Genomic DNA, 18,435 nt, shown 5'->3' on the forward strand with positions numbered 1-18,435 from the left:
CCATCATCCAAAGTGTTAACTGTGCCTCCAAACATTATGTTATCTGAAAGTTTGACAGGCATTCTATAGTAGCCTAAGGCAGAACCTTGAGGTACCCCATTAAAACCCCCTTCCAAGATGGCACCTATACCTTAATTTTCTTTGTGTTCAGTTATTCATCCAGATCTAAAATCCACTTAATTTTAATATTTTTCCATCTTGTTGATAAGCATTACATGAAAGACTTTGGAAGCGTCATGGTACAATGGAAAGAGCCCTGGCCATGGTATCAAAGGATTTGGGTTCAAATCCCACTTATTGCATTCCCTTGGACAAGACATTGAAATGCCCTCTACTGAAGTGTCCTCTATAAAATGGATCAGATGATTTCCTAGGTCCCTTCCTGCTCTAAATCTCCAATTTCTTTGCTGGGCTGAAATCTGAACATACTATGTAGTGATTCTGTGCCCTATATTCTTCTGGTTTACTCAGTTACAGACCTTGAGAAGGGATTCTAATAAAATTTGTGTGCTCATAAATCCTCCCCAAACCTGATCTTGCACTCTCAAAAATATGCCAAATGTGTCATTTTGTTTTGAGACACTAGTTCACATTTCTATAGCCCTTTAAGATCTATAAAGTGCTTTAGCCAGTCAATAAACTTTTTAAAGTTTATTATTAAACTTATAAAGAATCAGTCAACAAATTCATTAAGAGCCTACTATGCACCCGAAACTATTCTGAGTACTAGGAGGTAGGAGGAAGGGAGCATACAAAGAAAGGTGAAAATCAGCCCTGCTCCCTAAAAACACACAATCTACTGATCCTAACAACAGTCCTGTGAAGCGGGTGATGTTACTATCTTCATTTTATAGCAGAGGATTCAGAGACTCAAATCAGTGGAGTGACTTGCCCAGGGTCACAAATCAGGAAGTATCTGAAGTGAAATTTGAAATCATGTCTTCTTGTCTCCTGTCCCAGTGCTTTTTCCTCTATACATACCATGACCTTCACTGGCTTGATAGACTTTGTTTCCTCAGGAAAAAGATGAGAGCTGTATTTCAGTTTGGACTTGGCAAGGTCAAGTTGTTGGTCTGCATGATTGGGTGGAGTTACGCCTTGGGATGAAGTTACAAGTTGGTCCCCAAAGCACTTCTTGCTATATTGATGTGATAGGTAGCACCTCAGTTTTAATAGCACACAGGTGCATGGACTTGGGGCAAGTGACAGGCATGCCAGGTCTTCTGTTTGTTTTTGGAACTAATTAGGATATATAATTCCAGCTGAGAATGTCTGAATGTTTGGGGTCCTTGGGAAGGTGAAATACCATGTTCCTGCAGGGCAGGGGATTACTGGAGAAGGAAGGAAGGAAGGAAGGAAGGAAGGAAGGAAGGAAGGAAGGAAGGAAGGAAGGAAGGAAGGAAGGAAGGGAGGGAGGGAGGAAGGAAGGGAGGGAGGGAGGGAGGGAGGAAGGAAGGAAGGAAGGAAGGAAGGAAGGAAGGAAGGAAGGAAGGAAGGAAGGAAGACACTTCTAAGGGCTTACTTAAGCTCTAGGAATATCAATACAAAAGTAGACAGTCCTTTCGCTCAAAAAGCTTACATTATAATGGAGAAAATAACATATATAGAGGAGTCATGGCTAGGGAGAGCACTGATCCAGAAATGTGATAGGATGGTGAGTAGGACTAGATGGGAGTAGGTTGACATACCCCATCCAGGAACAATAGCAGAATTTACTTGATTATGATTCATGATTTTAGAACTGGAAAGGGGTAAAGTGGTCTTGGGGAGGTTAGAAAGGAAGTGTCCATATAGGGAAATGAAAAATGGTTGGGGAAATAATTTAATTAAGATTTAATATTTAGATTTTCAAATTTCTTTTTTTTAACTCCACAGTGAGATTTTTGTTTGATATATATTAATTTTTTTATTATTTTTTTCCAATTATATGTAATGATAATTTTCAACACTCATTTTTGTAAAGTTTTCTCCCTTCCCCTCTTCCCTCCTTCCCACCCTAGGAGTTTTCATATTTCAAGAGAAAAATGGTTGAATCAGCTCAATAAAAACAAGATTCAACAGCCTACTGGACCTAATCGGAACTCCAGATTTAGCCTCTGAGAGACCTGGGCTTGAGTTTTTAATATTGACAAGACTTCCTTTTAATAGAAGCCATTGTATCTCATGTTTAGTATAGAGCTTTCCTCTCAGGAACCCTATGAAACAGCTATTTCAGATAAATGATTGTATCTCACAAATAAAGGAGCTGAAGAGTCACCTACAGTCAAAGGCTTGTGGATTTAGAGCAGGAGTTCAAGTCCAAACTCATCATTTTACAGATTGGTAAACTGAGGCTCAGTGAGATTAAATGAGTTGCCCAGCAGGTCCTCCAGGTAGCTTCCTGAGGTTCTCTGCAGCCTTCTTTCCATAGAGTCATACTTCATCTCAAACACTTAACTACTGAAGAGGACAGTGAAGATTTGAATGGGTTTCTTTTCTCTCCAAGTTCAGCATATTGCCTAGGAACCTTAGAATACCTAAGACCACAGTTTTGGAGTCAAGAAGACTTAGGTTCAAGTCCTCCCTCAGATCCATACTAGTTCTCTATCTTCTAAACCAAGCTTCCTCTCATTTCTTTGAAAGACAAAAAAAAAGAGGCAATAAGAACATAGAATTAGTATCATTTTAGAACTGGTCTTAAATGCTCTTGTTTTGTTCTCCTTCCCTTCTATCAGTTCTGTAGACAGTAGCATTTAAAACCATTTGATCCTTATAACAACCCTGGGCAATCATTTTACAATTGAGGAAACTGAAGTAAACAGGATTAAGTGACTTGCCCAGGATAAGATAACTAGTAAGTATCTGAGGCTGGATTTGAACTCATGTCCTCCTGACTCAACTCATGGGGCAGTATTCATTATGGTGTCCATTTGTGACTTTGCTAAAATATAAAATACATAACAATGTTCACCATTTCAAAAAGAATAAATTACCTATAACTGGAGGGATCGGGACTTCAATCTTCTTAAACTTCAGTTTCTCTAAAATAAATGAGTTGGACTAAATGACCTTAGAAGTCCCTAAGAGTATCTATGATGCTTTTCTTCGGTGTAAGCTCAAATTTTCACCGTCATCACCATTTTGGAAAAGCCAAGATGCCCGTTTTTATCATAATGTCAGTTTATAGAATATGTAGCACCTCAGTCTGTTGAGTGGGTTTCCAGAATATTCTTTTCCCATAATAACAACATCAACTCTTACTTAGAGCTTAGAATTTATTATAGAGTGAGAATTACTAAGAATAATTAGCATATGATAACATCCTTTAAATTAAGAAAGGGAATGTGTTTCTCATCACTATCTGGTCTAATTTTCTTTTAGTGTGATCTTGGGCTACAGGTTATACTCTAACCTCAGATGTCCTTCTCTACAAAATCACTTTAGGTTTTTGGAGGCAATCAGGGTTAAGTGACTTGCCCAGGGTCATAGTGTCTGAGGCTGAATTTCAACTGAGGTCCTCCTTATTCCAGAATCGATACCCTATCCATGTCTCCATTAAGCTGCCTTCAAATTTACTTTTCAATGAGAATTCTTCACTTTGACTGTGTCTGAGATGATCTGAGTACCGTCAGCATGACTGGCTTCATTAGCTATCAAAATGTCAAAGTCAATGAGATGGCTGCCATCTCATGTAGACATGAATATGATTGGGAAAGAATGATTTCGGAAATTGGTAGTAGAAAAGAAAGTATTTGGTATATCTAGGTACTTGAACCTCACAATCAAGTTCAGATTTTGAAAGGAAAATTTCTCAGGCAGTTTATGAAGTAATAGGAATTTAATTTAGTGTGTCAGAACCTTAGAGCTGGAGGAGACTATACCCTTATTTTTGAAGCTAGAAAAACCTAAATGGTCTGGGATCTTTTATGAGAAAGCAAATATGTCTTCATTATTTGTTTCCTTGTTTATCTCTGTATTATATTTTATGCATTTTTCTGAAAAGGGGTCCAAAGGCTTAATGAGGGCCCAGCCTAGGAAAGGTGAAGAATGACTGACTTAGAGGTCATCCAGTCCAGTCCCCTCATTTTTCCCATGAGAAAGCTGAGACACAGAAAAGAGACTTTCCTATCACACAAGACTGAAGATCCAGCATTTTTCCCACCATGGCATCTAACCCATCCCCATCATTTTACACATAGAGAAACGAGCCCTGGGGGCGGGGGGGACAACTTATCTCAGATGACATTAGTCAGTGGCAGAAGTGGGATATGAACTCCCAGAGTAATGGATCTCCTGTCCATGCTCATTCCACTACTCCCAGTTGACTTCTGATAGACATAGACCTGAGCCAAGATGAAAAACTTACAAACGATTGTACTTTCTGTCTCTCAGGGGAGCCACCGCCTTGTAGCCTTTTGAATTTGCTCTCATTTATCCTTGAGAAGATGGGCACCAGGGCTTAGGATCTAATCAGACTGTACCTGTATTGTCTACTGTCTGGCCAAGCAAACAAAACCCCCACATCCAGGGAAATCTGAGAAGCTCAAGCACAGACTATTGCTTCAGCAAAGGAGATGGTAGCAGGAGTGGAAGAGAAAATCTTTTTTTTTTTTTAATTATCAGCTAAAACTCTTAAATGCAATTTTTCTTGTCTTTTTCTTTTTTCTTTTCCATTGAAATGAGACTTTTTTATTATCTTAAAAGTTAGAAAACTCAGATCCCACTAGAACACTCTAATGTATGGGAATCTATCTCCTTTCCTCTCGCAAGAGACATTTTGTTCCATTTGGGGCACTTCTCAGAGTTGGGAAGCATTCCTTGAAGTCAAGTCTGCATTCACCTCTCCAAAGCTTCAACCCATGGCCCCTTGTTCTGCCCCTGGGGTCAAGTAGAATGAGTCTCCTAAGAGATACCCTCTGAAACATCTGAAGGCAGCTATTGTGCCCCTTCTCCGAGTCTTCTCTTTTCCAGGTTTGAATCCCCCATTCTTTGAGCTAACCCTTGATGCCATGGTTTCTAGGCCACCTGCCATCTTGGTGGTTCTCCTCTGAAGAAATCCCAACTGACCAGGTCTGACCAGGGCAGAGACCAAGGGTCTCTTCACCTCTTCTACCAGCTAGGGCAATCATGATGTCATACTCACTCACTCTTTTCTTCCACTTCAGTCCAGATCTGATTTCAACAGTCTTGGGAAACTCCCAGTCTAATGACTTCATCTACCAATCCAGAGTCATAAATCATCAGGAACTGAATCTGGAGTATTATTCAAGGTCCTGAGAAGTCAGACACCTGCTTGGGGTCATACAGCTAGGATGGATCACACTAATTTAAGTCTCCCTGACTTCAGGGCTAACCTTCTTCTCTCTCCGCTACAGCTCATGTGAGCCACACAGGAAGGATGTCTGACCCTGGGTAAAAACTGAAGAATTTGTATGAGACTCTTCAGTTAGTTAATAGCATAACTGGGGCTCAAACTCAAGTCTCCCAGAGCCTCCCCACTACCCAATGTTCCTTTTACTCTGGATAAGTAGGAGCTCATGAATACAAATTTTAGGGGCAGCGTTTTTTTGTTGTTTAATTCTCATTTGTCTCAATTTAATTTTCAGCGATTGATTGTCAATTGCTTAGAAATAGAAGGAAAAAAAAGACAGTCCCTGCCCTTGAGGAACTCATAATCTGATAAGAGAAATAAGATGCAAAAAGATATGTATAAGAAGCTATATGGGTGACTAGGACATCATTAACAGAGAGAAGGCAATAGGATGAAGAGGGATTAGGAGAGACTTCCTAGAGAAGGGGGATCTGCCAACAAGCTGCTTTAATAACTTCTTATTGGATTCTACCTTCTAAAGTCATTTCATTTACTGAGTTTAACTTGACTCATTTTTTAGTGACAGAATGATGCAAGCTGTGTGTTTCTGGGTAATTTAAATAACATCTCAATCTGTTGAGAAGATGGGGGTAGGGTGGACAGAGGCAAAAATATGAATAAATTGCTATTACATTCATATTTTATGTAACATCTAGAACATATTTTGTTCCTAAATTGTCCACTTACTTCCTTGTGGGAACGGGGGCTTAATTTATCTCTTACTGGGTTGTCCTCAATACATTTTCAATCTTTTGGCTATTTAAATGGGATAGTCTTTAAAATGAAGCAAATCACAAAGGTACAGCTGGGGCCCAGAATTCCTTCTGTCACTCAGTTAAGAGAGAGGCGAAGCAGATTTCAGCTCTATGAGTTGAAAAGTCTGGAGAAATGGGAATATTCACTTCCCTATCATCCAGGCAGTCAGTAAAAGAGCATTTGTCAAACCCATACTATTATGCTAAGCAATATGCTCAGTGTTTCCGATAAAAAGAAAATCAAAAAATAATCTCTATTCTCAGGGTGTTCATAGTCCTATGGTGGAGACTACATTCAAACAATTGTGGACAAATAAGATATATCCAGGATAAATTGGAGATATCTCAGAAGGAATGTGCCAAATTTAAGGAGGCTTCTTGCAGAGGAAAGGATTTTAGCTAAAACCCAAAGGAAGCCTGGGAAACCAAGAGGTGGAGATGTGGAGAAGAGGCTTCCAAGCATAGGGAACAAGAGTCCAGAGATGGGGTAGCTCCTTCAAGGATTAGCCAAAAAAGACCAATATCACTAGATTGATTGAAGGAAGGAGGAAGGTGTAATAAGATTGGAAAGGTAGGGAGGGGTCAGCTTATGAAGACCTTTAAAAACCAAAGAGAGGATTTTATATTTGATCTGAAGATAATTGGGAACCCACTGGACATTTTTTTTGAATCTGGTCAGATTTGTGCTTGAGGAAGGTCAAGTAGTATTTACTTGGACAAGGAGAGCATCCAATAGGCAATGGCCATAGGCAAGATAGAGTTGAGTCATGTTGAATTAAGGGACTCGACAGGGAAATAGGTGGTGTCTCCTTAAACTGATCTCTTAGGGTTGTTGTTTGGGAAGGTATGGGTCTAAAGAAATCTAACTATGAAATCACTTGAGAAGAAATGATTCATGATTGTCAGTGCATCATGGTAGATAGACAGCAAGGCTTAGAGTCAGGAAAACTAGACACTCAGACACTTAATAATTACTAACTACCTCAGGATGTCTTCTGAGCAAATCACTCAGTTTTTCTGTCCACCAGACAAGTTCCTGGGACTGACCCTTTAAGGGGTAGATTCTTTTCATTTCAGTTGGAAATTCCATTATTTGGAAGTGTTGTCCTCTAGAACTGGGGACCTTTTGACCCAAAGAGTTTGGCAACTTTTATGAATAATACTCATATTGTAAGCTTTCTGAGGTCAGGAACTGAATGTTGTTTTAGCTTTGTTTTCCCATTTCTGCGTCTTAATTAATGTTTCTGATATAGAAAGATAACTTTGATATCTGGATAAATATAGCCCAGCATGTTGTTGATTGAATTATTGCTCTGTAAGTAGAGATATCATGGTATGAATGGATGAAGTATTTATAAGATCTTCTGCTAGAAATCAGAAATATAAATACAGGTAACCAAGCAGACTCTGCCCTGGAGGAGCTCATATCCTATTAGGAAGAGATAACACAATTAAGAGGAGTTTAGAGAGGTGGGGAAGAGTTATATTTCAAATCATGGCACAGTCTTGGGTTTCCCCGGGCCCAAATTTTAGCAGGAAGGTGAGGTGAATGATGATCAGAGTGCAGACAGCATAATTTCAAATTGGTGTCCATGTGGTTGTAGAGTCCTGCTTCCAAACAAGACAAGGCTGATGTTGACCTATGTTTGTCCTGGAGTCAGGGAGACCTGACTGTTCCATTTACAAGCTGCCCATGATCCCATGGGTTTCTTCCTCACCTCTGTTCCCTGAAATCCTTATATCTTTCAAGGCATTATCTCAAAGGCTGCCATCTTTTGGAGATCTCTCTTGATTGTTCCAATTGTTAGCACTGCCCACTTCTCCAAAATGACTTGGTCTAACTTTTTAGCTTACTCATATGTGTACGTGTTGTTTCTCCTGCTAAAAAGTAAACTCCCCAATGGCAGGGATGGTTGTATTTTTGACTGTCAATCTCTACAAATTAGCTCAGAACCTGACATAGTAGAGACTTAAAAGCATATTGAATTGAATTGTAAGGGTCTGCATTGGTGAAGAGGATCCTTTATATTAGGGAAATCACAAATCTTGAAAATACAGAAAAGAGTAAGTCTGTGAGTTGCGTCATGAAAATGGGATTATCCCCATTTTCCAGTTGAGGAACCTGGGGCTGAAACTGGTGAAGTGACTTCTTGACATGCAGCATCCTGTCACCCATGGCTGGAATGCATTCCTTTCTCACATCTGCTGTTTAAAATGTCTTTGATGAAAGGGCGGCTAGGTGCTGTAGTGGATAAAGCACCGGCCCTGGAGTCAGGAGTGCCTGGGCTCAAATCCGGTCTCAGACACTTAATAATGACCTAGCTGTGTGGCCTTTGGCAAGCCACTTAACCCCATTGCCTTGCAAAAACCTAAAAACTAATGTCTTTGATGAAAACTCAACTCAAAAGCCACCTCCCACACACACACAGCTCTTTCAGACTCTGCTGCTGGTGTCTCTTCCCAAAAATATGACTTTGCATTTCTGTAATATATGCTTTGTGGATATGTACGGATTGCTTCCTCCCCCAACCTTCCCAGAATGTAAGTTCCTTGAGGACAGAGACTGCTTCATTTCTATCTTTGTATTTCAAGCACCTAAAATAATGAACACAATGGGTGATAAGTAAGTGTTTGTTGACTGATTGAAGGCACTCTAAAAATCAAGATTTTTTTTAAAAAATTGACAATCAGGGGCAGCCAGGTGGTGCAGTGGATAGAGCACTGGCCCTGGAGTCAGGAGGACCTGGGTTCAAATCCGGACTCAGACACTTAATAATTACCTTGCTGTGTGGCCTTGGGCAAGTCACTTCACCCAATTGTCCTGCAAAAACACAAACAAACAAAAATAACCATTATATCATTATAGATCTTGAGCACTTTGTAGGTCTTCTAATCTAGCCCTTTCCCTTTGGTCATTATCAACCAACCAGCATTTATTAAACTCTGGCTGATAGCAAAGAAAAATCAAAGATCTGATCCCTTCCCTCAAGCAGCTCCCATTTTTAAATGATTCTAGGACATAGACTCCCAGATCCAGAGCTGGAAGAAACCTCGAAGGACATCCTGTCCAATCCCCGCACTTTAAAGATTAGAGGCTCAGTCCCAGAAAGATGGTAATTTCTCAGTCCACAAGCATTTATGAATGTGGAGCAGGTACCATTCTAAGCCAAGGACATAAAAGCAGTAAGTAGAAAAGGTTGGGAATCATAGATCTAAACCTGGAAAACACCTCGGAGGGAAAACCCTTCTTTTCACAGATGAGGAAACTGAGTCCCAGGGAAGTTGAATCACTTGCCCACAACCACACAAGGTCATCCAGCTCCAGGTGTCTGAGGTGGGAATAGAACCTGGGGCTGCTACGCTCAAGTCCAGCCCTCACAGTCTGGTCCCTTCCCACCTTCCCTCCTCTGGAATGGCTCTGACTCTCCACGGAAGGCCATCCTCTAAGGCTGTTACCATTCCAAGACTGTCCATCAGTTGCCCCCCCCGCTCTTTCTCTCCCTCCCTCCCTGCTGTTTTTTCTGTTCATACATCTTCTGGTAGCATCCCTCATACCACGTCTTGCCCATCAGCCACCAAGGAATAAAATCACTTGCATTTTTCCTTAGTGCCGGTGAGTGATGAAGAGGAAGGCGCTGGTCTCTTTGATAGCACAGGCAAGCCTGTGCCAGATCCATTCGACACATCCTCGGGCTCTGTCCAACTGATCGCTATCAAGCCAGCCGTCCTAGCCCCTGCCCACCCAGTGTCTGAACGGAGCCAGGACTCAGCCATCATTAATGGAGAGGTAAGGGCTTCTGGGAGACGTTGGCAAAAATCAGTCCTTAGATAAGAGAGAACCCAGGGAAGGGAAGGTTGTTTCTGAACAACTAGGCAGGGGCCTTTTTTTTTTCCAATGGGAATGCTCTGAACTCATGATGATTTATAGTTGATTCAGTAATACAGCCAGAATGAGAGGTAAACAGGTTTTTCTTCCCCATATTTCTCGGCTTCCTTCTGTTCTGGTTTATTTATGATGACCAGATTGTCTGAGACCTGTGCAGTCCTAGGGAGTGGGATGGTCTGGGGCTATCCGTGTGTGTTTATGGAGGTAAAACATATACAACATAGATACATATACATTGGATGAACATCAACACATATAGTTAGCCCCACATTATGCCAATCAAGTTTGTACCCAGTGACCTCCAAAGTCTCCCCTTTACCTTCAGGATCAAATATAAATTCCTTGTTAAGCATGCAAAGCTCTTCACATGTTAGTGTATGTGTGTGTATGGTGATCCCTTCCACATTGTGGGAATAAGGGGCACACCACTCCCATTATCTGGAAAATCTGCATCAAATATTTTGACTCTCCTTTCATACCAGAGAAGAAATATGATACTAAAAGATAAAATATGTTGATATTACATAATACTATACATATTTTTTTTTCATTTCTGAGTTTCTAAACTTTTTCTGTGTCATCTACTGGCATTCTTGCATCATCTGCAAATCTCCCCAAAAATCACCATTTAATTTCTGGCACTGACCCAAGATATATCAAACTTGTGATAGGGAAAGTTGTGATATGAAAAGTCACATTATGAAAGGGAAAACTGTACATATTCATATATGTGTGTGTGTGTGTATGTGTGTGTGCTACTGAATGCATAGTTCCAGACTACCCTATTCCATAATAAATACACACATATGTGTCAACATGCTTACATGTATTGCCATAAACCTGTGACTTCACTGGTGTAAGGCATTTCAAAGTCAAGTTCAAAAGCATTTATTAATCCTTTACTGTGTGCTGCACTTGTGCTGAGCTTTAGAAATTAAAAAGACAAAAACTATCCCTGCTATCAAGTAACTTGGTTTCTAATAGGGGAGACAACATGAACATTGTTAGGCACAATTTAAAGTATAACTATGGAGTAGGTAGAAGATGATCTCAGAGGGAAGGCACCATGAAAGGGTGGGACCATGAAAGGTCTCCAAATAAATTGAGATCGGAACTGAATCTTGGAGGATGCTGGGAAAGTTGAATAAGAGGTGAGGTGGAAAAGCATCCCAAGCATGGGGACCAGCCAAGGCAAAGATGCAGAGGTGGGAAATGAGTCATTCTGCAAAAGGAACAACGAGCATGTGGGCTAGTATCGTTTTGTTTGGTAAGTAAAATGTTAGAAGTGGGAAGAGAAAGGAAGGTTTAGGTTAGAAAGAGTTTTAAATGGCAAACATAAGTTATGTTAGATCCTGGAGAGGATAGGGAGCCTTTGGAGTTTACTGAGTGGAAGAGAGAAAAAAAAATCACTTTGATGACTAAAGGGAGAATGAATTTTCAAGTATAGAAAGATGAAGCAGTGAGACCATTTAGAAGGTTATTGCAATAGTCTTGGTAAGAGAGGATATGACTTGAAGGAGGGTGGTGACTATGTATACATAAAGATATCCTGAAGAGAGAAATAAAAAGATTTGACAACAGATTAGAGTAACTGAAAGTGAGAGGTTGAGGATCTTTTTTTCTTTTCTTTTCTGGCAAGGCAAAGTGACTTGTCCAATGTCAGCTAAATAATTATTAAGTGTCTGAGGTCACATTTGAACTCAGGTCCAGTGCTCTATCCACTGTGCCATCTAGTTGCCCCTGGGATTGAGGATTTAATGGAAGTTAACAAGCATATGATAGTGACTTCAATAGTGACAGGAAAGTTGGGAAGAGGGAAAGGTTGAAAAGGAAAGATAATGAATTCTTTTTTGGACATGTTGACTTGGAAATGCTTATTTAGTATATCCAGTCTAAGATGTTCAAAATATGTTTGGTGAGCTCAGGATAAATACTAGAGTCGGATAGATGATGTGGGAAATCACTGCTATGGGATGAAGGTTGAACAATTGGGTGCTGATGAGATCAACAAGTGACATTGTACAGAGGGCAAAGAACAGAGGAGCCAGGACAGAGCCAGGGGGTGTATCCACATTTTCAGTAAGGAAACTTATTCCACCCATGCAGAGCAGTGTCTGCTGAGCAGTTTGGAGTCCTAGAGAGTTGGTACTGAGGGGTTTATTAGAAAAGGCCCTTGAACCCAGGTCTTCCTAACTGAAGGCCAAGGTTTTCTCCTCTACCTCACTCTCTGATTATGTAAACTAGTACCAAAGAGTTGATTATAGAGTGTGCCTCTGGCCTCAGGTGAGCTGCCAAAAAAATGTGTTGGGTGATTTTCAAAGTGTGCTTTCTACTGAAAATTTGAATCTTCATCAGAAAACACAATGTGTACACAATAATGTGTACTGATACTGACCAAGTTTTAAGCCAGAAAAGAGCTGAGTATATGGCATAGATCGTCAGGCATGATTTATTTGTCAAATTGACTTTTTTCTCTTTCTCCTTAATCTTTGTGAGGAGGGGCTCACTGAGGAGGGACACATTTGGAAATTAAAAAGATATAAAAAAAATATAAAAACAAAAGATATTTGTTTAAAAAATTGTAAAAATTGTGACCCCATCACTGTCAAAATAGACCTGCATAGAGTTGTTTTGATACAGAACCATCTAGTGATACTTAGCAATGATGGGCATAGCACTAGATTGGGAGTCGAGAAGACCTAGATTTGTTTAAGTTCCTTCTAACTGTGACCATGGGATTGTCACCCTGAGACTTGCCCTCCTCACTTGTAAAGTGGAGATAGTAATGGTACCTGACTCCCAAGGTTATTTTGAAGACTAAATGAGGCAGCTGGGTAGTGCAGTGGATAGAGCATCAGCCCTGGAGTCAGGAGGACCTGAATTCAAATCCAGCCCCAGACACCTAATAATAGCTTAGCTGTGTGACCTTGGTCAAGTCACTTAACCCTATTGCCTTAAATTTTTAAAAAAATAATGAAATAAAAGACTAAATGAGGCAGCTAGATGGTTAAGTAGATAGAATATAGGACCTGCGATTAGGAAGATCTGACTTCATATCCAGCCTTAAATATGAACTTTGTGACCCTGAGCAAGACAATTCACCTCTGTCTCTCTCAGTTTTCTTATCTGTAAAACAGAAATAATAATAACAAGTTATGAAAACAAAATGAGATAATATTTGTTTTGTGCTTTGTCAATCTTAAACTGCTATATTATTATTAAATGGGATAATATATATTAGATGTCTCATATAGATGTCACTATAATCTATGACACTTGACAGTTTATAAAGTATAATAATACTCATAAAAATTATTTGATTTGATCCTCATAGTGCCAAGCCCAAGAGGCAAGTAGGTCAGATACACTTGTTCACACTTTATAGGTGAAGAAACTAGTAGTGAATTGCTCAGGCTCACTTGGCTAATTAGTGACTGAGTTGGGAGTGGAACCACATCTCCTAGTCCCCAGAACCTGGAATCAGGATAGTTTAGGTTCAAATCCCACTGTAAGCAAGACTCTCTTTTATTGAATGAAGGGGGTTGGGAGGATGGATTAAATGGCCTCTAAACTTTTGTCCCCAGAACCTGAATTAGGATAGCTTGGGTTCAAATCCCATTTTATATTAGCTATAGTCTCTTATTTGTAGGTAAGTCTCTTATTTGTTAAATGGAGGATGGTGGATTAAGTCTTATTTGTTAAATGGAGGGTGGTGGATTAAATGACCCCTAAATCTTTGATCCTCTAATGATTAGAGTGGACTCAATCCTCTGATAATCCAATCATGCATTTATCTATTAGCTATCATGCACAGTTTATCTGCCCATTATATTGCAGTGTTTGTCATGATAAGAAATTCAAAGTCCTTGCTCTGAATGAAATTGCTTAATTCAATATGCATCCCATTTTCTGTTTGCTCTCTATCCATTGGCTATCTCCCTATAACCAAAGAACAGAATATAAACATTTTATCAGAAATGGAGACTCACTACAAGATTGCAGTTTATTTCAGCAGAAAGGAATGGATGATACTTGTCATCCAAACTCCTCAGAGAAGGATGATTTTTTTTTGTCTTTGTATTTATCACTAAGGCTTCCAAATAACTGGAGCATAGTAGAAAGACTAGTAGTAAAGCCTATACCTATGTATGATTTAACAGACAACTCAGAGAGGAGGAAACCCTACATTGATGCAGGTTAACACCTATCTGTGTCTTAACACACAGGTGTCAAACTCTTTGGAAGCTCCAAAACAGGGGGACTGAAGCAAATAAAAATATAATTGAGAAATGTTTAATAAAATAAATTAAAATATGGCACAACATAGGCAGTGGTGATTTATGGTTTCCTAAGTCTGTAGGCGGCCAGCAGAGATCTGTTTTTATTAGAATTTGAAAATTCTGTGTGAGAGAATTACCTGGGGATACTGAGAACCTACCTGGAATCCCACTTCCAGGGTGTGGGAATTCATGTCTTTTTGGTTTCAAGGTCAGAAATCTATCCACTATTAATATAAATATTTATTTACTAATTGGTGCATGAATGTGAGCTGGAGGGAACCTTTAAAGTCTTTATATTATATTTTATCATATATCATAAATTACATTATATCATTATATATATAATTATATATCATTACATTACATATATTATATTATATCATATATATTATATGTATATATCATTATATTACATACATTATATTACATTGATTATATTATATCATATTATAGATGTCATTCCATAGAGTAGAGTAGAGTAGAGTAGAGTAGAGTAGAGTAGAGTAGAGAGTAATTAAGGGACTTGCTTAACATCACACAGGTAATAAGAGACTAGGGCAGGATTTAAACACAAGTTCTCTGACTCCCAAATTCAGCTCTTCTCTAATAACATGAGAAGACTAAAGTAATTCTCTGTGAATTTAGTTTAAGAAGTATATGATACAGATGAGAAAAATGAGACTCAGAGAAGGAATTTGGCCATGGCCATACAAGTAGGAAATAAAAGAGTTGAACCTTGAACCCAGGTTTTCCACTGCCAAGTACCTCTTCTTCATATATGATTGCAAAAATGCCCTGTTTGCTATGAATCATCATAGAAAGGACAAAAATGCAAGATAAATGGCAGTGAACCCTAGTGGATAGAGAGCTCTCCTCAGGGTGGGGAGGGCCTGGGTACAGATCAGTCTCTGATGCAGACTGGCTGGGTGACCATGAACAAGCCACATCACCTTTCAATGCCCTCAGACAGGTCTCTAGGATTGCAGATGGCAAAGCAGGTGTTGATTTTGCTGGGGTAGAAGGAATTTTCTCCCCAGAAGTTCCCTATGCCAATGAACTCACAGGTTTGGACCAAAAAAATAAAAAACTCAAGGAAAAAATAATGCAAGACAGTGTCTGGGGAAAGCCCTGGCAGGCTGATGAAAAGCCTCACACACCTGCTCAGTCACACTCCTGAGAATTTGCTCCCTCCGCAGGTGAACAAGGCCTTGAAGCAGAAGTCTGACATTGAGCATTACCGCAACAAGCTGCGCCTCAAGGCGAAGCGGAAAGGTTATTATGACTTCCCCCAGGTAGAGGGTAACCAGGGTCTGACGGAAAGGAAGATGTATGAGAAAGCACCCAAAGATATCGACCATGTCTTGGATCCCGAGCCCGAGGCACCCTCTCCATTTGGCGAACCTAAGAACAGGTAAGTTGGGCCATGGCCTTGAAACCGGGAAAATGTAATCAATGCTAAAGGGGCAGCAAGTGCCCAAATTGATGCCTTTCTGACTTGGTGGATGTTAGTCTGTTATCCCTTCTCCTAATTAATTGGGACTTAGATGGGCTTTCAAATTCAGGGCTCAATAGTGTGTTAGCAGGAGAATAAATGGAAGAGCCAGAAGACTATAATTGAATTTTTTACATGATTTATTTCAGTTCCCTTGCATTGTGAAGGATAGTCATGAAGAGGTGGTTTGGCCAATCGGGAGATGTTTTCAGGGATAAAGGAAGTTGGAATAACCTCCTACGTTTCATCCTTAGTCCAATGGAAAGAACATCCAATTTTCAGTGGCTCCCGATTGCCTCTAGGAGAAACTCCAATCTGTTTAATCTGGCATCAAGAACCCTTCTAAATCTGGCTCCAGTCCTGTGGTTGCAGACTGGTTATGCATGACTGCCCCTCACTCACTCACTCAGCGGCCCCCTGGCCATTCTCTGGGAGCCATGTCCCATCTCTCTTCTCCATAACTTTATAGATTAACCTTCCATCCTCAGGGACTTCTTCCTCTCCTCCGCCTCTTGGAGGCTGCCTTTAAAATTCAAGGCAAATGGACAGGAACCTTTTCTTGATTCCTTCCATTTCTTAATCCTCTTTTCTTGGAGTTGTGTTGTGCTTATTTGTATAGATCTTGTATTTTTGTACATATGCAGAAGCTCCCTGAAGGCAGCAGCATTTTTAATTTTAGAAACCCCAATAGCTAGTTTACAGAAGGAATTTAATAAATGCCTGTTGGATTGGTTTAGAATCAGAGGACCTGGTTTGTAACCAGAGACTGGGTGAACTTGGGCAAGTCATTTAATATCCTGGACTTTAGTTTTCTCATCTATTAAAAAAATAAATTTACTATCCTTGGGTCTTCCTTTTTTTTACCTGTAAAAAATAATTTGCTATTCCTGGGATTCAGTTTCCTTTTATGTAAAATGAAAGGGTTGAATTAGAGATCCTGAGGGCTCTTCCTGCTCTCAATCTGCCTTCTTTGGCTGTCCAGTTATTTTACTAATTTCTCCCCAAGAAGAGGAAAATTTCATGCAGGTGGCTCTCCTCATCCATCAAGTCTTGTAGGCTCCTGCCTTGAGTTCACTGCTGGGCTAAATGTCTATTTTTCTAGAATGGGTTTTTTTTCCCCTCTGATGTGCAAATGTGTCACAGATTAGAAAAGAAAGATATAAAAAGTTCAGGGATGACATTTTCAGGCAGATAAATAGTTTGCCCTTCCATTTTCTTGAGTTGAACTTTAGGTCTATTGATTTTGCAGAGGCATAAAATTCTCTCCAAAAAGGTTACAAGAGCACATACAAAAAATTATAACTCCTTTTCTCTGAAACCCTTTGCAAAGAATGTAAACTCAGTTGAATGTAAGCTTCTTGAGGGCAGGGGCTGTGTGTGTGTTGTACTGAGCAAATGCTCTCTAACTCTTACTGAGTCAAATGAGACTGAACTGAATTGAAACCATCTGTCAGTCAATCAACATTAGGCACCTCTATTTAGTCTCTATTTGAATTGAGTTTTACTAGGAATGACAAGTATGTTCAGGGGGTCCAAGGGTGAGTGGAGGTTGAGAACAGAATGGGTAGGAATAAGGTTGGGTCCCACAGATTTCCAGAACTTGTGTTCCCAGACATCTTTCTGACCACTTGGGATATTAAAAAAGGGCAAAAATGCTGTCCCTGCCCTCAAAAATTCCAATGTAATCAGGTACATGAGATAAAATACAGATAGAAGTTGAAATCAGAGGGAAATCATAAGCAGTTGTAGGGGAAGTAGTGTGGGACTCTGGGAAAGACCTACAGAAAGTGGGGTTTGAGCAGAATCTTATTTTTTTTCTTAAATGGCTTGCCCAAGGCCACACAGATAGGTAATTATTAAGTGTCTGAGACTAGATTTAAACCCAGGTGTTCCTGACTCCAAGGCCGGTGCTTTATCCACTATGCCACCTTAGCTGCCCCCTTGAGCAGAATCTTGAAGAAAGTTGGGGAAACTAAGAAACAGAGGTGAAAAGGGAAAGTGCTCCAGGTATGAGGCACTGTCATTACAAAGGAATGGAGTCCAGAGATGGAGAGTGACATGTAAAGAATGGCAAGCAGATCTAGAATATCTCAAAGGGAGTAAAGGGCAAGGAGGCAGGAAAGGTGGGAAGGAGAGAGGTTTTGGAAGTGTTTTAAATGTCCATCAGAGAACTTTACTAATGATCTTGGGGGTCCTAGGCAACCATTGAAGTTTGTTGAGTGATATGGTCAGAATAATGTTATAGGAAAATCATTTTGGTAGCTGAGAGGAAGGTGGATCTGATTAAGAAAATAAAAGATAGAAAGATGATGGGGTGATAGATAATGAGAACCATTAGGGCCATGGTTATTTAAATGGAGAAGAGACTTCACAACGGATTGTCTTTATGAGATGCCTTATATGTGAGGGGTCACCCCAGAGTGAGAAGCCAAGGATAAAGCTAAGATTGCACCTTGGGTAACTGGGAAGATGATGATGCCCTTACAGTTGCTGTTGTTCGTGCTTCCTTCCTGAAGAGGAATAATGACATCATGAGGGTGATGTCTTAACTTGTGCATAAATTGGATTTAAGTGAGGCAGAGCTATGCTAAGTCATCAGCCTCATTCTCTCCTTCGGAGTCATTGAAGTCCAGTCTCAAGATAAAAGTCCACTCTCAGTTGAATGTAAGCTT

The 18,435-nt window shown here is 40.0% G+C and overlaps 1 protein-coding gene across 1 annotated transcript in view; it reads left to right on the forward strand.

Moving 5' to 3' along the window:
* KIAA1549L (KIAA1549 like) overlaps positions 1–15,734 on the forward strand; it is a 146,532-nt gene extending 130,798 nt beyond the window's left edge. The window contains exons 14-15 of the mRNA XM_074231612.1: positions 9,714–9,892; positions 15,468–15,734. Of these exons, the coding sequence (XP_074087713.1) occupies positions 9,714–9,892; positions 15,468–15,686 (398 nt within the window). The 3' untranslated portion in view covers positions 15,687–15,734. The remainder of the gene's footprint in view (positions 1–9,713; positions 9,893–15,467) is intronic.
* The last annotated feature ends 2,701 nt before the right edge of the window (positions 15,735–18,435 follow it).

Source organism: Macrotis lagotis, chromosome 3 (assembly GCF_037893015.1).
Source record: "Macrotis lagotis isolate mMagLag1 chromosome 3, bilby.v1.9.chrom.fasta, whole genome shotgun sequence".
Taxonomy (NCBI): domain Eukaryota; kingdom Metazoa; phylum Chordata; class Mammalia; order Peramelemorphia; family Peramelidae; genus Macrotis; species Macrotis lagotis.